The sequence below is a fragment of the Centroberyx gerrardi genome, chromosome 9 (genome assembly GCF_048128805.1).
Source record: "Centroberyx gerrardi isolate f3 chromosome 9, fCenGer3.hap1.cur.20231027, whole genome shotgun sequence".
Taxonomy (NCBI): domain Eukaryota; kingdom Metazoa; phylum Chordata; class Actinopteri; order Beryciformes; family Berycidae; genus Centroberyx; species Centroberyx gerrardi.
The window spans coordinates 13,537,104-13,556,881 of record NC_136005.1 but is presented as its reverse complement, the minus strand read 5'-3'; the positions used below and the strand labels follow the sequence as shown (position 1 = coordinate 13,556,881).

The window sequence follows — 19,778 nt, the reverse complement described above, 5'->3', positions numbered from 1 at the left end:
TCTTGGTTCTGTGAGTGTGTTTGTGTGTGTGTGTGTGGTGTGTGCGTGTGTGTGAGAGAGAGACAGAGCAGGGGAGAGATTCTCCTCATATTACATGTTACCCCACAAGTAATGATGAGATTCCGCTATGTTCTCAAATTGGTTTCATCATAACTGAGTTCAAAGGTCAAAGTTACAATTTAACCGTTTGTCTTGTTGTTTGTTCCAGAAGACAGGAAGCTGTTTGTCGGGATGCTGAACAAACAACAGACTGAGGAGGATGTTTACCGCCTCTTCGAGCCCTACGGAGTCATCGAGGAGTGCACGGTCCTAAGAGGTCCTGACGGAAACAGCAAAGGTAGGAACCATGACGCAGCTGTCAGCATTATTTAGGTCACTGACAAAGAGGCGGCAGTGTCTGCTTGTGCCTCTGCTGTGGAATGTAAATTTCTAAAAATATATGTAACCTATGCATCAGACATGGGTCAAATAGTAGTTTCAAATAATTACCAACGTTTGTTTTAAGCTGTTTGATGTACCAGATGGTTGGGGCCAGTGCCAAAAAAGTTTAGACTATTATCTCAAATGCTATATGATTGATGTCTGATTATCATAATTGGGAAGTATCAGTACAAAGAACACATGGCAATTTAGCTTGTTTGATTTTCTCTATTTGTTCAGGTTGTACAGAAATTAGTTCCCTATCTTCAACTATGTTGCTTTAAAATATTGTAATATTTTCGTGAACAATTGTTTTTATTTTCTTTTACCTAACTACTTTAAAGTGTAATGATGGAAGTTAATCAAGGCATTTTTTTTTGCCTTGATTTGATAGACACAGTAGAGACAGACAGGTCCTAGGCCAGATTCAAACCTTACAGTTACACGATACATGCCTTAGCCAACTGAGCCACCTGGACGCCCCAGTGTTATCAGTCATTGTAATTCACCCACCTACAGCAACAATTCAAAAATGAAAGTACTTAGTATGCTAAAAAAATATATATACATATTTTGCCACAGTCTTTCTCAGCATGCCTCGTTTTTCAGAAGCAATTCTCTTCCACATTACAAAGCCATAATTTGTATTCTATCACCGTCATTGTCCTCAGTCTATTGCAGAGTGGAAATATGAGGCGAGTTTTCATATGGATGTACTGCAGGCCCCTACTGTAACTTGGGTGCTGTAGTGCTGATATCCTGCAGGCCTTTTTTAGACAGCCAAAACTTTGGGAGACATCAATTCCCTCTGACATGCAGCAAAGAGCAAAGGGACTAGTGGTTTTTCATGTCTCTAAAACCTATTCCCCGGCCAGTGCTTATGGAAATTGTTGTGGAATTATATCTAAGGGGGTTTGAAGCCAGAGCGTTCTGACTCTGCAGTGGTTTGGAGTAGGAGAAGGGAAAGATGGATGTCAAAACAATTCCAGTGTCCCTCCTGTGAGGCTGAGGGCAGCTAAGGGAAGTTGCATTCCTCTCTGCTGCTGTGCAATATTTGTGTTCTGCCTGAGCCCACTCTGTTGGTTGAATCACCCAAAACATCAGACTCTAAACGTCACTATCATATCCATCTGTGTCCTCTAATGGGTGTCTATATAAGTTAGTGATTTTTTTTGTCTGGTAAAAATCAAAACAAATAAAAAAAATATCTCTATCGCTCTCTCTGATAAAAGCAGAGCTGTTTTTGCACTTGGCCATCTCATTATGCGCATTCTTCATTATTCTGGAATACCCGATTTGTGCTGAATGTTGTGCAACAGTAAAATTGAGCTTGAATCAAACAGACAGAACATTTAATAACTGAGCACTTCACGATCCACAGCTATATCACAGAGTGGCGTATAGTTTCAGTTTCACATCATCAAACCTGTTTGGCTTATTTGAAGGAAGTGTAGACGATGCTTGACTTACAAAGTATGCTGGGAGTCAAATACATGATTCCAGAGGCATATGGTTTGTATTACTGTAGCAAAGTCCTTGTACGGGTCGTGCCGAGCTCTAGCTCTTTTCTATCCATATCTCAATAGGGGGTGGTGGTTTGACAGCTGAATGGGCATCTTGATTGGCTGGTGTCCACAGGGGTAAGCCTATTAAGAGGGGAAGAATGGCAGGACGGAAGGGTCGAGCAGGATAAATGATAAGGAGAATAAAGTATGAAAGATTAAATAAGAATAGAAAAGAAACTTAAAATGAAATAAAATTAAGTGAAATATAATTATGGACGGCGGGGTGGCTCGGTGGTTAGCCGCGGTTGCTTCACAGCAAGAAGGACCCAGGTTCTGAGTTCTGAGAGTTTGCATGTTCTCCTTAGCATATGTTTTCTCTTGGTGTTTCTATTTTCTAACCACAATTCAGGTGGATTGGACACTCTAAATTGCCCATAGGTATGACAGTGAGTGTGTTTGTCTATCTTTGTTTGCCCTGTGATGGACTGGCAACCTGTCCAGGGTGTTTCCCTGCCTTCCACCCAGTGCATGCTGGGATAGGCTCCAGCCCCCTGTGACCCTAAATAGGAATAAGTGGATAAATACAACAAATGAATAAGATATAATTACAGTTTTCAAATAATATGATATTTTAATACTTTAATTTTCTTCTTAATTGAGTCAACAGTTTGTATAAGTCATGTATAAGTTGCAACCTCAACATTCATTCAAACTTCAATGATGAATTATGATCAAGGAGTGAACCTGTTCAGACGTGGGGACAGAGAAATATTCTTGATTAAAGATTATGTGGGTGAATTTGCTTGAAGATACTGTGTGTTTGCAGCAAGCAATCATTATGACTGTACTGAGAACCGGAGACATTTTTAGGAAACAATATCCAGCTTTGGATCATGTTTTGGAACATTTTTCAAGATATAACACTATCCATGGATATGTGTTCCTGTTCAGAACTGGTAGCATTACTTAAAAAAAACAACTAATTTATGTGCAACAACTCAAAGATTCTGAATCCACAAAAGCTATTCATTTTCACTGTAGCTACTCCGAGCAATATACCTCGATCACATTACAGCTTAGAGTCTTGGCTCTGTAGTTTTTGGCCTCTGGAAAGAGTTGTTCATATTCATAAATATTGATTACAACATCCTATACTGTAGAAATAATATACTGTAGTGAATTCTCAAACTGAGTGCTATTCCTCTTTAACACAATGAGTTTAGCCAGCTTAGCTAGTATTTAATATGCACAGACAGGCATGTGGTGCTAAATAGCATGCTTTTCTGCTTCATCAGTGCAATCTTTAGCCTGCAGCCCCTGCCTGCTTGTCTGCCTGCCTAATGCCTGGAGTGGGGCAGCCTGCTGTGCAGCGGGAGTCTCTCTGTGCCTTCTGTGGTGTTTGACATACTTCTCTTTGTAGTTTTTTTTAATGAAGCCTCTTGAACTCACTCTATTTTATGTGTATGTTCGTATGTATGTGTGTATGTATATGTGGGCGTGTGTGTGTATGCGTGCATGTGGTGTGTGTGTGTGTGTTATCTCTTTCAGGTTGCGCCTTTGTCAAGTTCTCCACACACACTGAGGCCCAGTCTGCAATCAGTGCCCTCCACGGCAGCCAGACCATGCCGGTGAGTACACCGACCCTCATTCTGCACACATACAAACACACACAGAGAGGAACAGACACACACGCACACCATGCAACGTCCACAGCATGCACAACACGTACACGCAGCCCACCACTCAGAAGCGTGTGCAAACCACCTCTCTTGATCAAGAGCTCTAAACTCTCAGTTCTGAACTTCCCCTCAACTCTAAAGGTTTTAATCGACTCATAGAAAGTGCAACCATCCTCATAAATATCCCAGCGTCAAAAGAGCAAACAGATGCAACCGCTACCCTCTGTCTCTTTAATTAGCATGGTACTTTTTTAATCCAAATCTCATTTCCAGATAAAACTGTTTAGAATGATAATTGAATTTTGGGTGAGTCATCAATCAGTAGTTCTGCTTGCATAATCAGTGAATACAACTCCAGTGTGAGATTACATTTGCCTGTTACATAAGCGCACCGTGACCTCCGAATTCTCGCTATATTGAATTTGCCACGAGTGTTGAAGGTGTACTGCTTATTTGTATGTGTCTCATGTTTAGGCACGGTCCCTGTATACCTGCGGGTGTCGAAACAAAAGCTACTTACTCTGCACTCCAAACCTGAATAGAGTTATTCTGTGCGGCATCCGGCAGGCGGGCAGAGAGTCACGTCCCATATTATACAGTGGCTTGAAGTACCCTCTGCTTTTATCCTCCCTTTTGTTTGAGGAACTCTCGCCTCGGAGATGCGGGGACCCTGAACTCTCTCCCTCCCTATCTCACAGGTGTTGTGTTTCACTGTATGATTTCATTATTTATGGTTGCCAATGTGTGGCTCAAGAGAGGAAGGGAAAGAGTAGTCGAAGAAGCTGGCTGTGGCATTTTGGTGCAACCTCCGGGTCAATCTAAGTGCAAATGACTGCAGGCCACGAGGATAGACTGTATGGATGTCCATGCTCCGCAGATACCCTCCTTCTCCGGTGCTCCATCCCCCTATCTCTCCCAGCTCTCTCCCCTCACTCGTCTCTCTTTGGCAGCCTCTCGGGATATTAGGCAATAGACTTGTTTACTCCACCTTTCACCACATTGGCTGCTGAATTATTCATCTGACTATAAGCAGGGGGCTGAAGGGAGGGGAGGAAGGGAGGGAGCAAGAGTTGGAGAGAGAGTGAGTGAGAGAGAAAGAGAGAGAGAGAGAGAGAGAGAGAGAGGCAGAGGGAGAAGGAGGAAAGCCTGTGAGGAGTGAATGGACAGGATTTATACCTCCTGCTCTGGTAAATTGATTATAGAAATCTGATCAGCATCTCATATCCTGTGGCAGGGGCTGAGCCGGTGGAGGAGAGGGCACAGTGTGTCTGCCTCCCCGAGATTAGCAGACCACCGGTAGACCATTATGCCTCAGCAAGCCGGGGCTATTCAGAGTGCAGCGTCCATTTCCATCAGCGAAGCCAGGGTCCCGGAAAAAACCTCGGACCATACATCCTGTGTCTCCATTTTAGTTCATTTTGATTGTAGTTGAGTCACAAGTGCAAAAAGAAACCTCGCCAAGTGCTACAAATAAATTGATATATGAATATGAATTACATGTAACAGTGACAGAAGAAAATAAACAAAAATCAAGTAATCTAATTAACTTTTCAATCACGGCAAACTTTGGGATGCAGTAAAACTAAATGAAATAAAATAAAATATAAAATAATATTTAATTAATTAATTAAATTAATAAATATAATGAAAATGGCCATTGACCACCAGATAACAAGGCAGATATAGTACATTTAAAGGACATCCATAGCTTCCAGCTATCATTTGGCAACTATTATAAGCAATAGCCTCATTCAATGAGTAATTGTTCTAATGAACTAAGACTAAGAGTCATGTGAGAGCATGTGTATGTGTGCATGTGCGTGTGTGTGTGTGTGTGTGTGTGTGTGTGTGTGTGCGTGCATGCGTGCGTGCATGTTTCCTGCCATTCCAAGGCCACGGCTGATGAGCAGAGGCGGGAAGATGACCATGAATAATGCCCAGCCAATAGTCAAGCTAGCTGAGGTGTTGGAGTGCACTGAATATAAACACTGCGACTAACCGCAGCAGTTTCTTGATAGATCTACTGCCAATCCCCCAAAGCATGAACACTGGCCTCTTAGACTTTATGAGTGTGCACACACACGCACACATGAATGCATGTATGTGCATACATAAACACCTACAAACAGGAGCACTTTGTGGCTAGCACATATGCATGAGCACTCATTCACGCACATGCACACACGCACGCACATCCATACACACCCATACTCTCCTCTCTCTCTTCCCTCTCTCCATCTCTCTGTCACATGCTCGTACAGCCATGGGCAAGGGTCAAAGGCTCACTGACTGATCTTATTTTCCAGCTCGGAGGACTTGAGCTGAATACATTTGCGTTATTCATGTTGAGGGGGAGTGGGCATTTCGTATGTATGTGTGAGTGGGAGAAGGAGAGAGAAAATCTGTGTGGTGTGTGTGTACGTGTGTGTGTGTGTGCGTGTGTGTGTGCGCGTGTTTGTGTGTGTGTATACATGTGTATCGGTCATGCATGCGTGCATATATGCGTGGGAGTGCGTATATGCCTGTGTATGTTTGTAATAGACACCAAAAGAAACAAATTGTCTGTCAATTAGAAACTAATACATAATGTATACCTGCACATTTTTAGAGGCATGTGTGTGTGTGTGTGTGTGTGTGTGTAAGGACTGAGTGCATTAGGAGCTCTGGCTTAAGGAAGGAGGTGATGACAGATCATATGTAAGACCATGGCTGGATCTCCATCACATCCCAACCAATCCTATTTCATAGAGCTCTACCTCCTGTACACACCACCACCATGCAACCCTCGGCCTCCCTCAGCTATCACACACACACACACACACACACGCACACACACAGAGGCACAGCTCAGGATACGAGTGGCTCAATTAAACATTTAAACGCTGAAGCTGTAAAGCAAATTGCTGGGATTCAGCAGGGCCGTGTAGGAAATAAGTCCCGGGACGGAATTACATGGAGACAGGGGGGGGGTCTGGGTCAAGTCCGTAGAGCCGGGCTGATTTTTCCACTCCGTATCCTCATCGGCTGAGCCTGGGTTTGAGGCTGTTTCAGCTGACACAGGGACTGAGATAGAAACACTGGAGCAAGCTGATGGAGGGATAAGAGGAGAACAAAGGAAAGTAGAGGAGGTAAAGTCCGCATAGAAGAAAGAGCTGGATGATTGAAAGAGAAGAGGAGAGCAGAGAAGGAAAAAGAAAAAAGCATCCAAGTGTGATTCCCCTGCTGCTCCAGCTTCTCTATTTCCTCAGACAGAGAACACACACACGCAAGTGCCATGAGTGCCAGGATTTGATACTCAACGAGACACATAATGTACAGACCAAAAGGTTAAATAGAAGGATGTCACTGCCTTAAATAATAACGGAAAGAAAAGAGGAGAGATGGGCAAAAACAAATGTGGAAGACACTGTATATGCCGTTATTTATGCTGGCTTCAGGCGGAGAATAGCTATGGTCTAATTGTGTATTCAATGAGATGCAGAGTTTTAATGTCAGTATTTCACAAGGATGATAGATCTTTGTGTTTCTACTCATTAAACAATGTTCTGCCTTTATGTTTTTTAAGTTACTGTTTATTGCTTAAGATGTGTCATTTTCCCCCTAGTATTTCTTCCCAGGCAATTTACATTCTAATAACCTAATAGATTACAGTCATCTATTATTTTACTAACCAAGCACTAAATAGGATGTGTATTTATATTTTCACTGGATAGTGAGGGTGGAGCAATGGGCGGTAATGCCTTATCAGTACAATTAGTATGGAAGGCAAATAGCATAATGCCAAGTATAGCTAGTAATTATAAGCTATAGTACTTATATATGCAGCCTGAATATAACACTCTGTTTCTTCATTATGTGTTGGTGAGTGCGCCTTAGAGCAGTCAGATTTTTGGTTCACATTTTGAATGTGAATGAGGAAGCAAAAAATAAACAGATAGGAAGTACCTTGAATGTAAAAAGTGAAAGGTTATGAATGCTACATATAAGCGCACAAATGAACACAAGCATATAAATAAGCAAGGGACAAACACAAAAAAGGCTTATATATATACGCAGCTATGTATGTCACTTAGCATGAATGTGAATGGAGGAAATTTGTTCAAAGTGTTTGAAACTCTTCTTAACCTCCAAATGAACATATCAAATGGTATCCTGGTGGACCGGTGGGCTGAAGCACATGCTATGCTCTCATGATGTTGTGAGTAGCACTCTGGCCAAATTAATCTTCGACAGTAAGTCATAACTTCAGGAACACAAAAGTGTTTTATACACTACGGCAAACTATGTGGATGAAATATGACGCCTTATTGTGGACAAACAGGCTGCTTTGCTGGCATTACATTCTGATTAAAAGGGGAAACGGAAGCCAAAGCGTTTTACTCAACAGTGAATGCACTCTCATTCATCACAATCATTACATCAGTGACACAGGCGGCGGTGGAAAAAAAGATGCCTCAGAGTTGTTAGGATATTGAAATCACCTGTGTCATAAAGACAGGATATCATTGGCGGTCATTCAAATCCCTCAATGTGTGTGTGTGTGTGTGTGTGTGTGTGTGTGTGTGTGTGTGTATGTTAGTGCGTGTGCTTTTGTGCTTGTGTTTGTGTGCTTTGTGGGGACTAAGCCATAGTATGACTAACCCAAAGAGACAGGGACTCCATTAAGGCTTTCACCATGTGATGCTTTGGACCATTACAGGTTTTTCTCAGTGTCCTAGCCTCATAAGATGATGGCAGACACAGGATCAGTCTTCCTTATTACTTTACCCTGAACTAATGCAAGCAGGCAGATGTGTAAAGTTAAAGCAATATGAAATATACAGCTTGGCTTGCAGCTTTGTCTCCTTTATTCACATGAGGGTCTGCGGCTCGGACAGACAAGCCTCCTTGGCAATGAGAAGGAACTGCAAAGAGGCCGACTTTCTTTTTGAATCTGAATCTCTGTAGTGCCTTTTTTTTATCCTCCCTGTTTAACTCCCCTTCCTTCAGTGGCTCTCTAGGCAGCTGGGAGCCGCCCGGCAGGGGGATTCTGCTCACACTTGGCAGCTTAAAAATTTAATGAGACTTTTACTTCACACTTCATCCTCCTCTCTTTATAGCAATGGAGATTTTGCTCACTGATATCCTGACAGGCCTAACTGGGAAAAATTGGGAGATAAACAAACATGGCAATGGATGCTTAACCGGCCAGCCATAAGATGCAGACGTCCCAAGGAGAAGCAGCGTGATGGCAAACTCAAAGTATAGACCTCCCTGAAAAAAAAACTTCACAGAGAGTGGGATGCAAAGAGAAAGAAAGACAATGAAATGGAGTGAAAGAGGGAAGAGAATGAAACGGCAAGGTCAAGGCTCTCACACAAGCAGACAAGTCAATCCACAATTAACCATGTTTCCATTATGCAAGCAGGCGCACTGCAGTCTAGTTGACATAGCCGGAAAGGAGGCTGGCTGCAGAGTTCCAGACAACTTAATACCCTCAGATTATGAATCTCAGCCTTCGCCAAAAACCTGAGGAGCCAAGCAGGAGCATGAAGCTACATGAGTCTCATTACCGAGGAGGCTAGGCCTTTAATAGCTTTTTTTAGTGTGGTGGGGAGTTAAAATATTCAGTGTGTACTACTACAGCTTTTCTGTATTCTGGTCCTGCTGTCTGGCAGCATTGCCCTGTCCTAGACTCTCCCAAAGTTAAACCTTGTAATAAACTTAATGGTGCTGATAGTAAAATGCTGGACAGACACAACAGACACAAACACTGCGCATGGAACTGTGTAGAAGTCAACCTTGACGTGACTGAGTCTAGTCTTCCTATATGAAGTGTGTGGCTGAAGAGATTCAGAAATGGAAAGATACAGGTAGAAAGTGAATCCCTTTTATATTATGTTGTTTTACCTCTCACCTTCATTGTACAATCATACATTGCTCTCGATGACCAGGAGTCATGTGGTGCCACTGGCAGGATGGCACATAGGAACCAAAGCAATTAGTCACTCAGCTGGCGACTGTGCAGATGTCAGCTGGCTAGACAGTCTGACAGTTACTGTCAGTCAGTTAGCCAGCCAGCTAGCCAACTAGCCTGCCAGTTAGTCAGTCACTCAACCAAGTAGCCAGCCAGCCAGCTAACCAGCTGGCCACTCACCTGCTAATCCTTCAAGCCTGTGATTCAGCCACTAAGTGAGCCAGGAATAGAGGACTAGGGGGAATGTTGAGAACAACTGAATGGTTTTATGGTCCAGTGCCTGTCTTTGAGCAACTCTGGCTACCTGCAGATCTCACCTACATAAGCAAAGATCCTGAGGCCTCAGCCAGGCTGTTGAAATGTGGAAATGTGTTGTGATTGACACACTCTCAAACCCCACAGCACCTCAGGTCATCTGCAGGCACAAGCAGGGAGAGAGATAGAAAAAGGAATAATTAAATAAGAAATAGAGAGGGGGAGTGGTTGGGGGAGGATGTCCATATCTTCTTAAGAGCCACCATTACAGTTGTGTATTGTAACTGCTTACCTACAGCCCAACCCAACCCCTGCCATGTTTAGCTCAGGTTTAGCCCAGGTCCATCCCAACCCAACCAAGCCCCAGCCCTTTAGCGCTTCTAAAGACCCCAACCTCCAACCTTCAATCCAGGCACTTCACCACTCACTACTATTATTGACAATCTCACATCAATTTCAGGGAGCTGCTTATCGTGGCTGACACACAACCTTTCTACACTGTCAGATCAGAGTAATATTTCGGCCTTTTATATGGATCGATTGGCCAGTTTGGGGGCGCAGAGGGGAGGAGAGGCGGAGCGCACAAAAGGTCAACTGTAGCGCTAAATCATTTGAAGATTCTTAATGAAGGGTGTGTGGCAGACACACCTGCTGGTTTCGTTATCGGGCTGCAGAAAGACGGAATAGTGTTGATAAAGGGAGGGATTGAGAAAAAGAAGAAGAGAGCCAGAGAGAGAGAGAGAGGGAGAGAGAGATGGAGAGAGAAAGAGAATAAAAGAAAAAGAAGAGAGAGTGAGAGAAATAGGCTGAAAAGAGCAACATTTTCTTTTAAGAACACCTTCACCAAGGTCGATAGGCGCTTACTGGTGCCCATGCCAATCCTAGCCCCTATTTCAAATAATTATACATTGCAGGTCTTTTAACCTTAACTGTGAGTGAGAGCACCAAGGTTACCTATATGAACGGGAGGGGGAAAAGCTGGGGGAAAATATAAAGTATTTATGTCATGCACAGCAAGCCTGCTTCGCCCTGAGTGACTTTGTACATATGTTAAACATTGATTGAAGGGATTGAAGGTTTCTGGCTGCATCTGCCTAGAGAAAATTTCACTCATATAAATAGAATCTTTTTATTTCTCACATATCTCTGGTAGGTTCATGTTTATGTATGCCGACCGCAAAATAAGGAAGCATGAGTCTCAATAATAAGACAAATGTGCAATGAGATTGTATCTGGAACGCCCAAAAAACTCTGAGGCTGACGTGCAATTAGCGGAGCTTGCCAAGTATTGATGTTAACAACGGATCTTGTTGCTAATGAACACTGCATGCTAAGAAATCAGGAGCAATAACCAATAACATTCTTCATGCACTTGTCTTGAACTTGATAAGCCTGTTGTTTGTGCCCGTCTCTAAAAATGTAATTGATCACAATGGTCATATATGCAAATTATTGACTGGTGTCGAGTGTGCTCACAGTAGCGTGGGGTTAAGTGTCCGTGGCCTCTCTCCTCAGACTGCCTCCGATTTTCCCCTCCCCCTCCAGGGCGCGTCATCCAGCCTGGTGGTCAAGTTTGCCGACACAGACAAGGAGCGCACCATCAGACGCATGCAGCAGATGGTTGGGCAGTTTGGCATCTTCAACCCGGCCATCGCCCTTCCCTTCAGCACCTACAGCTCCTACGCACACGCGGTGAGTTGGAATAGACTTACGTAGTACACACAGTAGAACACAAATGTACACACACATATATACATGTGGCTATACAGCGTTTAAGCACCTACAGCATTTACGTACCTACTGTTGGGTTGAAAAGACATAGTGCAGTGAACACATGATTCAGGACAGAAATTTGATCCCGTCCCAAGGGATTCTTACATCCGTACTTGAAGAAACTGAAACTGTTGTTCTGTTGTCATTCTGCTTGTTCATATATCTGTAAAGCCCTTAAAAGTATGAATCTTATATATTTTATTCCACTGCCTTGGTCAGTAGAAAGAGTCTGGAAAGCTGTTCTGATGCTGTTTTGAGAGAGTGATGCAGTCCTTATCTGCGCCGATCAGCAATATGTCACCTTTGTTTGACCTGTAATTGTAGCGCCCCCCTTGGGCTAATGAGTTTAATTTTGAAAAAGCTGGAACGCAACATTGATCTGCATCACGTCCTCAAGGTTCATCGAAATTGGATCAGTGGTGTCTTAGATATCACACATGACACATGAACAAATGAACGATGTAGCGCTCCCCCCCCCTTGGGCTAATCAGTGTAATTTTGAGAATGCTGACATGCAGTGGTTAGATGCATTATTTCCCCAAGTTTAATCAAAACCTCGGGTATTGCACTTAATGGACATACGGACAAATAAACGAGCGAGCGAACAAACAAACAAATGAACTCGCAGAGGCCGATTCATACTCCCCCTCCCCCCTTTAACCTACTTTTGCTCTCCTCTACTTCCTATTTTTGCCTCACAGAGTATAGCCACAGCTCTTTGCCTCCATGTCTGCCCCACGCATAATGTTGTTGTCACAGTGACCAATCTGGTACAGTCCTGTAATTTGGTCCGAATAAACCTCAGATGTTTTTAATGCAGGATATCTGCAACAGAAGGCCATATCTCACAACTTTTATATTAATGCCAATACATTGAGGGACTGTGATCTGCAGTTTTTTGTCCGCCTTTCTTCTTTCTTCCCACTTTCATATTGTGATGCCTCCTAGCTAGACATCGCTGTACAGTAAGTGCGGGTCAGCTTGCTAGACTATCATTCTGCAGCACCGCTCCTTCCTCCTCTCTTCCCTCCAAACAACACCGCCATGCCATACACCCAGGCTTTCGCTACCCTCAGCACGTAGGCACACACACGCTTTTAGTTAGCCTGTACCCTCCAACCCCTTCATCAGCTTCCCTCTGCCCTCCTACCCCCACCACCCATACCCCCCTCAGGGCATGGCACCATCCACACACAGCAGACCCCCGGCTCTTTGATGAGTTCACTCAGCCTATGCAGCCCTTCTCTCCCACCCCCGCCTCACCCCCCCCCCCCCCCCCCCTCCCCTCTATCGCCCTGCTTCTCTACCCTTCCCCTCTCCCCTCCCCTGTCCCCCCCCCCTCTGGGCCCAGGAGATGCTTCAGGGGCCACAGTTGACTCAGAATATTCCATAGGCAACTTATCTACACACACACTTTCTTCTTTCCTGCTGAGGCAGAGCACATACCCACACAGACGCACACACACACACACACACACACGCGCGGACCTTGCTTGAAGGGGGCTGAAATGAATTTAAGAAAAGGTTTCCATCCAGCGCTGAGATAAAAACCTGGGCCTCTGTCACAGCACACTGCATAAATACACACAAACATCAACACAGCATTTATTTACAGAGGAGGAGGAACAGAGATTCATTTATTTATTTCTTTACTTATTTGGATGTAAAAGGTATATATTTTTTGCTGTTTCTAAATGCCAGGATTAATTGTCGACGTAGCCCAGGTCTCGGGGGCTTATCCATTTCCCTCATTTTCATATCACAGCCATGGGGCCCAGTGTGAAATGTGCAAATTGACCATCCCAGAGTAATTGCGAGGCCATCTCTTGTGCTCTCTCCAGTAAAACTCCCGCCTTCATTACCATTCATGAAATGCAGCCCTTCCCCAGGAAATGTGGAGAAATGCAAATGTTTAAGGGGTGGTGGAGGCAGTGGCGGTCTGCGGGGAGACCATTGTGCCCCGCTCAGGTTGGCCATGACTCTTATTTACTGTGGCAGAGACCCGTGTCGACTCATGCAGGCACACACAAGAGTGTACACACTCGCACACACCTTGTAGCAAATGCTCTCTCTCCCTCTCTCTCTCACACACACATATAATATGACAATGAGCAGGATGATGCCAGGAAATTGAGTTGTGAGTGAAAGTGAGGTATCTAACAAGGGCACGCTGGATACTTTACCATTAGAGAGAATCAATTACCGTTAAATCTAAAGGAGAATTTGCACGTAATGTGGTTTCTCGACGCAAAGATTATACAGCATGAATGATGGTAGTGAAGGTGAAATTCTCCTTGTATTAGTATTATGAATCACAGAGACTGTGGATGCCATGCACCTGCCTATAATGAATTCAGCAGAATAAAGAAAGTCTGTAGAGAAACTCAGAGGCAAGGCAACCTTGGAGATAAACTCCACCCCAACTTATGATAAAGTAATGAGTGCACAGTAGGCAGTAATGGATTATCAGCGAGGGTTTCTCATTCTTGTTTTAATATCTCGCTAAAGAGTTATCTAATGAATCTAACGACTGGCTCGAAATGCTACATAATAATGTGGAATAAAAGGAGATGTTAGTTATCTGTAGTGTGGGTGTCCAGCTTGTGCAGCAGTTTTGATTACATTACCATTACAGTCATCGGTGCTGGCTGCATGCACATTCTGTGCTGCCTTGATTCCGCTGTAGCCAGTGGGAATGTGCTGAAACGAGACGATACATTGAATGTTTCTTTACGGCAAGATAAACTACACATATTCCCCCAAGACGAAAAACCTGCAGTGACAGAAAAAGGACTTTATCTCCAAAGACACACTACGCATTCGCCTACTCTCCATATACATTGGCCAAGAGAAGAGGATGTGGCATAGTATAGAATACAGACGTGGGGAGAGATGGTATATATAGCTATACCCACAGTACAGTAAATGGTAAATTCAAAGAGCTACTTCTCCACTACAGCAGTGGATAGGATTATAGAGTTGAGCTGACAGCCAGTAAATTGGATTTTAGTCAAACCAGGAGAAGGAGGGGGCTCTGAACACAAATTGGTGGGGTACAACACTGACAACATATGCCAAAAATGAGAAATGTGCCGTTTTCAAGATAGACACAGACACTGGTGTGCTCTGACAGGAGACATCCTATTTGCAAAAAGGTGATTTCATAAAACACAAGCAGAGAGAGAGAGAAACAGAGAGAGAGAGATTCCATGTCCCTTACCAGTGTTTAGAAGTGAGTAATAATAGTTCTCCAATGAATCACCAGATGCACATAATAAAACCAGCATTTATTTTCATATTGTGGTTCCCTGTCAACACACAAGCATTATATTCGTACACGGTGAGTTTTGGTTCGAGTCACTTTTCGTCTCTCTCCTCTAGAGCCATGTCTCTCTCTTAGTGAAGACAGCCATTTTAGCTTCCCTTGGTCTCTGAGGTGGTAGACTACATGCTGTGTCACAGACAGGACCGAGAAGAGTTGGACATTTGAAGGAACCTCGAGCGCCATGCCCCTCTTTCCTCCCTAAAAGATGCATTAGATTGAGTTTGAGTTGGATAAATGAGAGGAGAGAAAATGGTTTTAACTCGGTGCTAATAGTGACAGTGTGTGGGTGGGTGAGAGGGGGGATGATGACTGTAAACTCACATTAGGAAACATCTCCCCCTGTTGGAAGGATTCAGATTCGAGCAGAGCTGACTGTTCATTTGCGACATAGCACAACATTAGAAATGATGGTGAAACATTACTGCATCATTTGGCTGTCCTGTAAGCTGGCCTCACACACATACATCGGTGTGTGTGTGTGTGTGTGTGTGTGTATTTTATTACTTTATCTCTCTCTCTCTGCACGCACACACACACACACACAACAAAGTGCATCAGAGATGAAAAAAAACCTATTAAAACCTTACTGTGGAAATATAGCCTCCTAGCGTGGAGGTAACAAATGAGGCCCTTGAGCTTCAGTCTTCTGTCTTCAGTCTTTTAGTTCACCTTATTGTCCCAATGTCTCTCTCTTTCTCTCCCTTTTTTCAGTCTCTCTCTCTCTCTTTCTCTCTCTCTCTCTCTCTCTCTCTCTCTCTCTCTCTCCCCCTCCCTCCCTCCCTGGCTGGTTGGGCTATAAGGGGTCACATGTGACAGTGCTGAGAGTCAGCGAGTCACAGAGCAGCGCTACAGAGATAATTGCCATGTGATAAAGAGGTGATTGCCTGCTGGCACCAGGGGAGAATAATGCCATCAGGTTGCAATAAAAAAGCAGATGCCTGACACTAAATGGATGCTGCTGAAGCCCAGGCAACTTTCTTTGCTCCCTTTCATCTCACATGCCTCTCTTTTGTCCCCCCTTGTTTCTATCCGCCTTTTCTTTTTTTTCCATCTCCCTTTCATTTCAAGAGGAAGCGAAAAAGGTTGTGTCCGCGATGATGAAGACTCTGTTGAGTTCAATTCCGCTCTTTGTCTGCCAGAGACATTTGCTATCTGCTGGGTAGTGCATAAATAAAGGAGCCGGAATGGCTTTTGAATATGATGTGGATGGAAATTTGAAAAAGGGAGAATAAAGAATATACATATGAAAAGTAAAATAGAATGACTTTGAACATCTCTGTCAACATAACCACTCTGCTTTCTGCTTTTTATTTATTTATTTTTTATCAGAGCCAGTTTGTATTAGCCACTCCATTCCAACATAATTACATGCTTGAGTTTCCAATTTGCTGCATTTTAATTTGGAACGAAGCATCAGTGAATGCCAGGTTGTTATCCATGACAATCTGACGGCTGGCATTAAGGATTGCATTATCTAAGCCATGCATTGGGAGAGAAGCTACTATTTTGGAGCTGCTAGTATTCACTCCCACTCCATTATTACTCCATCCAGGCCAGCAGCTTGTATAAGGCCACAAGGCCCACAACGAATAGACTGCAAGCTTATTAGAGTCAGCCCTAAGTCCCTGGTCCCCACTGAAAGCAGCTAGCACAGTCTGAGAAAAGGACAAAAAAACAGTGACTTGTGTGACAGTGTATTTATTCTGTAATACTGGGCCAGTCAGACCCTTCTATCCCAAAGCCCAACCCCATTCACATCCTAATAGGGGGGCAGTCACAGCATCGCCAAAGCAGGGGAGCCCCAGATTCCACTCCGTGACTCGCTAGACCTCTTTGTTTGTTTCTGTGTCGTTGCTTTTGTTTAGTTTCTCGTTCCCTTGCTTTCTTTTGCAGCTATGCCCCTTAAAGGCTCAATTCATCTTATTTCGACGGGAATGGATGATCCCCATTTGTCACGTTGATAAAATTATGCAAATGACAAAAGGAGTTAATAGATAGCGGTGGCAAGGCATGTGGCTAATGGATGAGATGCCGGTGCCGGGCGTTCTACGGCGGGACAGCAGCTTTCAGGTTACCTGACAGGGGCATTGAGGGAAAATAATTGGCTTTTCCTTTGCAGGGTCCCCATGCAAATACGAGCAGAGTGGCATCCTCTGCCTCCACTGTCTCACAATATCGTCATTAGCATTAGTGCCAGTGGCAGAGGAGTTTGATTTCTGCTCAGCTGAGTCAGTCTCAGGCCATGGCCATCCACATCTCCAATGACACATAGCTATGCAGTATTAAACAGACACAGAGACAGGGGCGAGAGGTTGGTCCGATTGTGTTTGTATTCCTATACCACACAGCTCTGCATGCCTGATGGGGAGCTACACAGCCTACAAAAGATTATTGATTCCCTAGATAAACCCACTGGTTCACAAGCAGCAAAAGCCATTGTACAGTGATGGATTTTCTTCTGAATTAGGCATTCAGCATCTGCTTTGCAGAGGGAGAATTTAAGCTGAGTGCAGAAACTCTAATAGTCTCTATCTCTCTTCATGCATGCATGCGTGTGTGTGTGTGTGTGTGTGTGTGTGTGTGTGTGTGTGCATGCATGTGTGTGTGAATAACCTCCATCTCTGTGGGCTGTATTTGATGGAAAATAGTTTCAGCTCTCACTTTTCACTTCATGCTAAGTAGAAATGGAGAGTGACTGAAAGGCTATTGAGCTTATCTCTTTGTGAGAGTGTCCAGTGAGTGTAAATTGACTACCATTGCAATTTGCTGACTCATAACATACTTTTGACATGGTCTGGAGTGAGTAACTGAATTGATAGCTATGCCTGCTTTAAAAATGTTCTTTAATGACCCAGGGTCTGACTTCACTGACTTCTCATGGGACAGCCAGAGTGGAATTCTACAGTACTTACCAAGCAGCATCTTTTTTAAACACGATGGGTTTGGTAAGCCCATATTTGTAAAACAAGACTTATTGCAGTGGCAAAGATTTTGTGGTCACTCAGGCAAGATCCAACCCCAACTGAATTCACTTTGTGAAATGCCTTGTTTTTTGGCAACGCTCAGAACTAGCCTAGAGATAGTGATTTCAGACTGAATAATAAAACAAAGCAAATTGTAAACTCTGGATGAGTGTCAGACTACTAGCGGCAATCATTACCAATTCACCAGAAAAATTAGAGATGAGGCCAGAGAAAAGCAGAGAAAGTGCGAGACATCTGTGGCATTAGTATACAGCCAAACAGGGCATGGTGAAGTTTGACAGTTGTAAGGAAAAACCATTGTGACTCTTCTGCAAACTTTTCCTGTTCCCTGAACACTGAGATAATGTGCACATGTCAATGCCTTGATTTGTATGAGCCCAACAGACAGCTATTAAAACGTCTCTGCAGCTGGTGACAGGCTCCCTGCTGGGAGGATAGGCAGATTCACTAAACATAGGTTGACAGGCTTCTTTTTTCTTCCCTTTCTTTTATTCCGCTCTACTTTCTCTGTACTTTCCATGCACTATCCATCCATCAACCTCAACATATATCCCTCCCTCTGTTCTACCCTTGCTATGTTCCTCTCTCGTCTCTTGCTCCCCTCTCTCGTCTTTGTCTGACTCCTTCCCAACTTACTATATTTTTCATTACCATCTGTCCTCCCCTCACCTCTCTTGTTTTTTTCCTCCCCTCCCTCCACTCTTCTCCCTCCTGCTACCTCACGCTCCATCCACCCCTCTCTCCCTCCCTCCACCCATCTCTCCGTGTCCCTCTTCTTTAGCTCATGCAGCAGCAGGCAGCCATCATGGCAGCAAGCCACGGGGGTTACCTCACGCCTAGCGTGGCCTTCCCCACCACACAGATCCACCAGATGGGGGCGCTCAACATCAACGGCCTCCCACCCACCCCCATGACCCCGGTGTCGGGTGAGTTTCATCAAGCCCTGGGTGAGCACTCGGTTTCATTCCCTTTCCTGTGTGTGTGTGTGTGTGTGTGTTTGGTGGTGGCGGCTGGGGGCAGGGTCTCTTTGTGTTTGTGTTAATGTCTTACTGCTAGTTATGTGTGTGTCTGTGTGTGTGTTTGTGTGTTTGTTCTTGTGTGTGAGGCTGTCGAAGGAGGTCATCTTGTGTTTTGGATAATGTCTGTATGAATATTTGTGTGAGGGTGTGTCTGTGTGTGTGTGTGTGTGTGTGTGCATGCATGCGTCTGTGTGTGTGTGTGTGCGTGCGTGTGTGTGCGTGCGTGTATGTATGTGTTTGCGGAGGGTGAGAAAGAAGCTGCAGCAAGGCCAATAGAAAGAGTGCCTGCCTACTGATAATCCAAAATTATTCCACTGGAGAGAAAGAAAGAAGAAGAGGAAAAAATACATTCAATGGGATTTGCATGTTTATGTTGTTTGTGAATGCAGAAAATATTTGGGGATGGTAAAGGAGAATAGGGAATATCAATAAATAAGTTTACAGATATGGCGCTAATTTCCCTGTGGTATTTTGACCTTGTGCTTTGAAGCACTTGCACATGATCTGCATGCAATTGGTTTTGTTTTCCATAACAAACACCTCCATCATACTATGCAGATACATTACAGAGGAAAGGGAAGGACTTTGAGATACCTACCCACTGCATAACATTTGCTTATTCAGCAGTACTTCATTTTCCTTGAGACGGAGGAAACTTCAAGATTCTCCACTCAACAAAAGCACGAGCTGAAATAAATAATACAGTATCTGAGTCTTTGTTGTGTTCTGCTCACCTACTTTGTCAACATTGCAGTATTGAGTTCTTGAGGTGATGACTTTGGTAACTTTAAACCAATGAGCGTGAGAGAGAACCGCCATCAATGCAATAAGGCCTATTTTACAGTAGATATCCTTTACAGAT

At 43.9% G+C, this 19,778-nt stretch overlaps 1 protein-coding gene across 37 annotated transcripts in view; it reads left to right on the top strand.

The window, feature by feature from the left end:
- Positions 1 to 19,778, top strand: part of celf5a (cugbp, Elav-like family member 5a) — a 175,555-nt gene that overhangs the window by 144,982 nt on the left and 10,795 nt on the right. For 14 of the 37 annotated variants that reach the window (XM_071908372.1, XM_071908358.1, XM_071908369.1 and 11 more), the window contains 4 exons: positions 212 to 337; positions 3,474 to 3,553; positions 11,361 to 11,507; positions 18,679 to 18,827. In XM_071908372.1, the coding sequence (XP_071764473.1) occupies positions 212 to 337; positions 3,474 to 3,553; positions 11,361 to 11,507; positions 18,679 to 18,827 (502 nt within the window). Of the gene's footprint in view, positions 1 to 208; positions 338 to 3,473; positions 3,554 to 11,330; positions 11,508 to 18,678; positions 18,845 to 19,778 lie in introns of all 37 variants that reach the window. The other 23 variants (XM_071908373.1, XM_071908359.1, XM_071908370.1 and 20 more) reach the window with 6 other exon arrangements.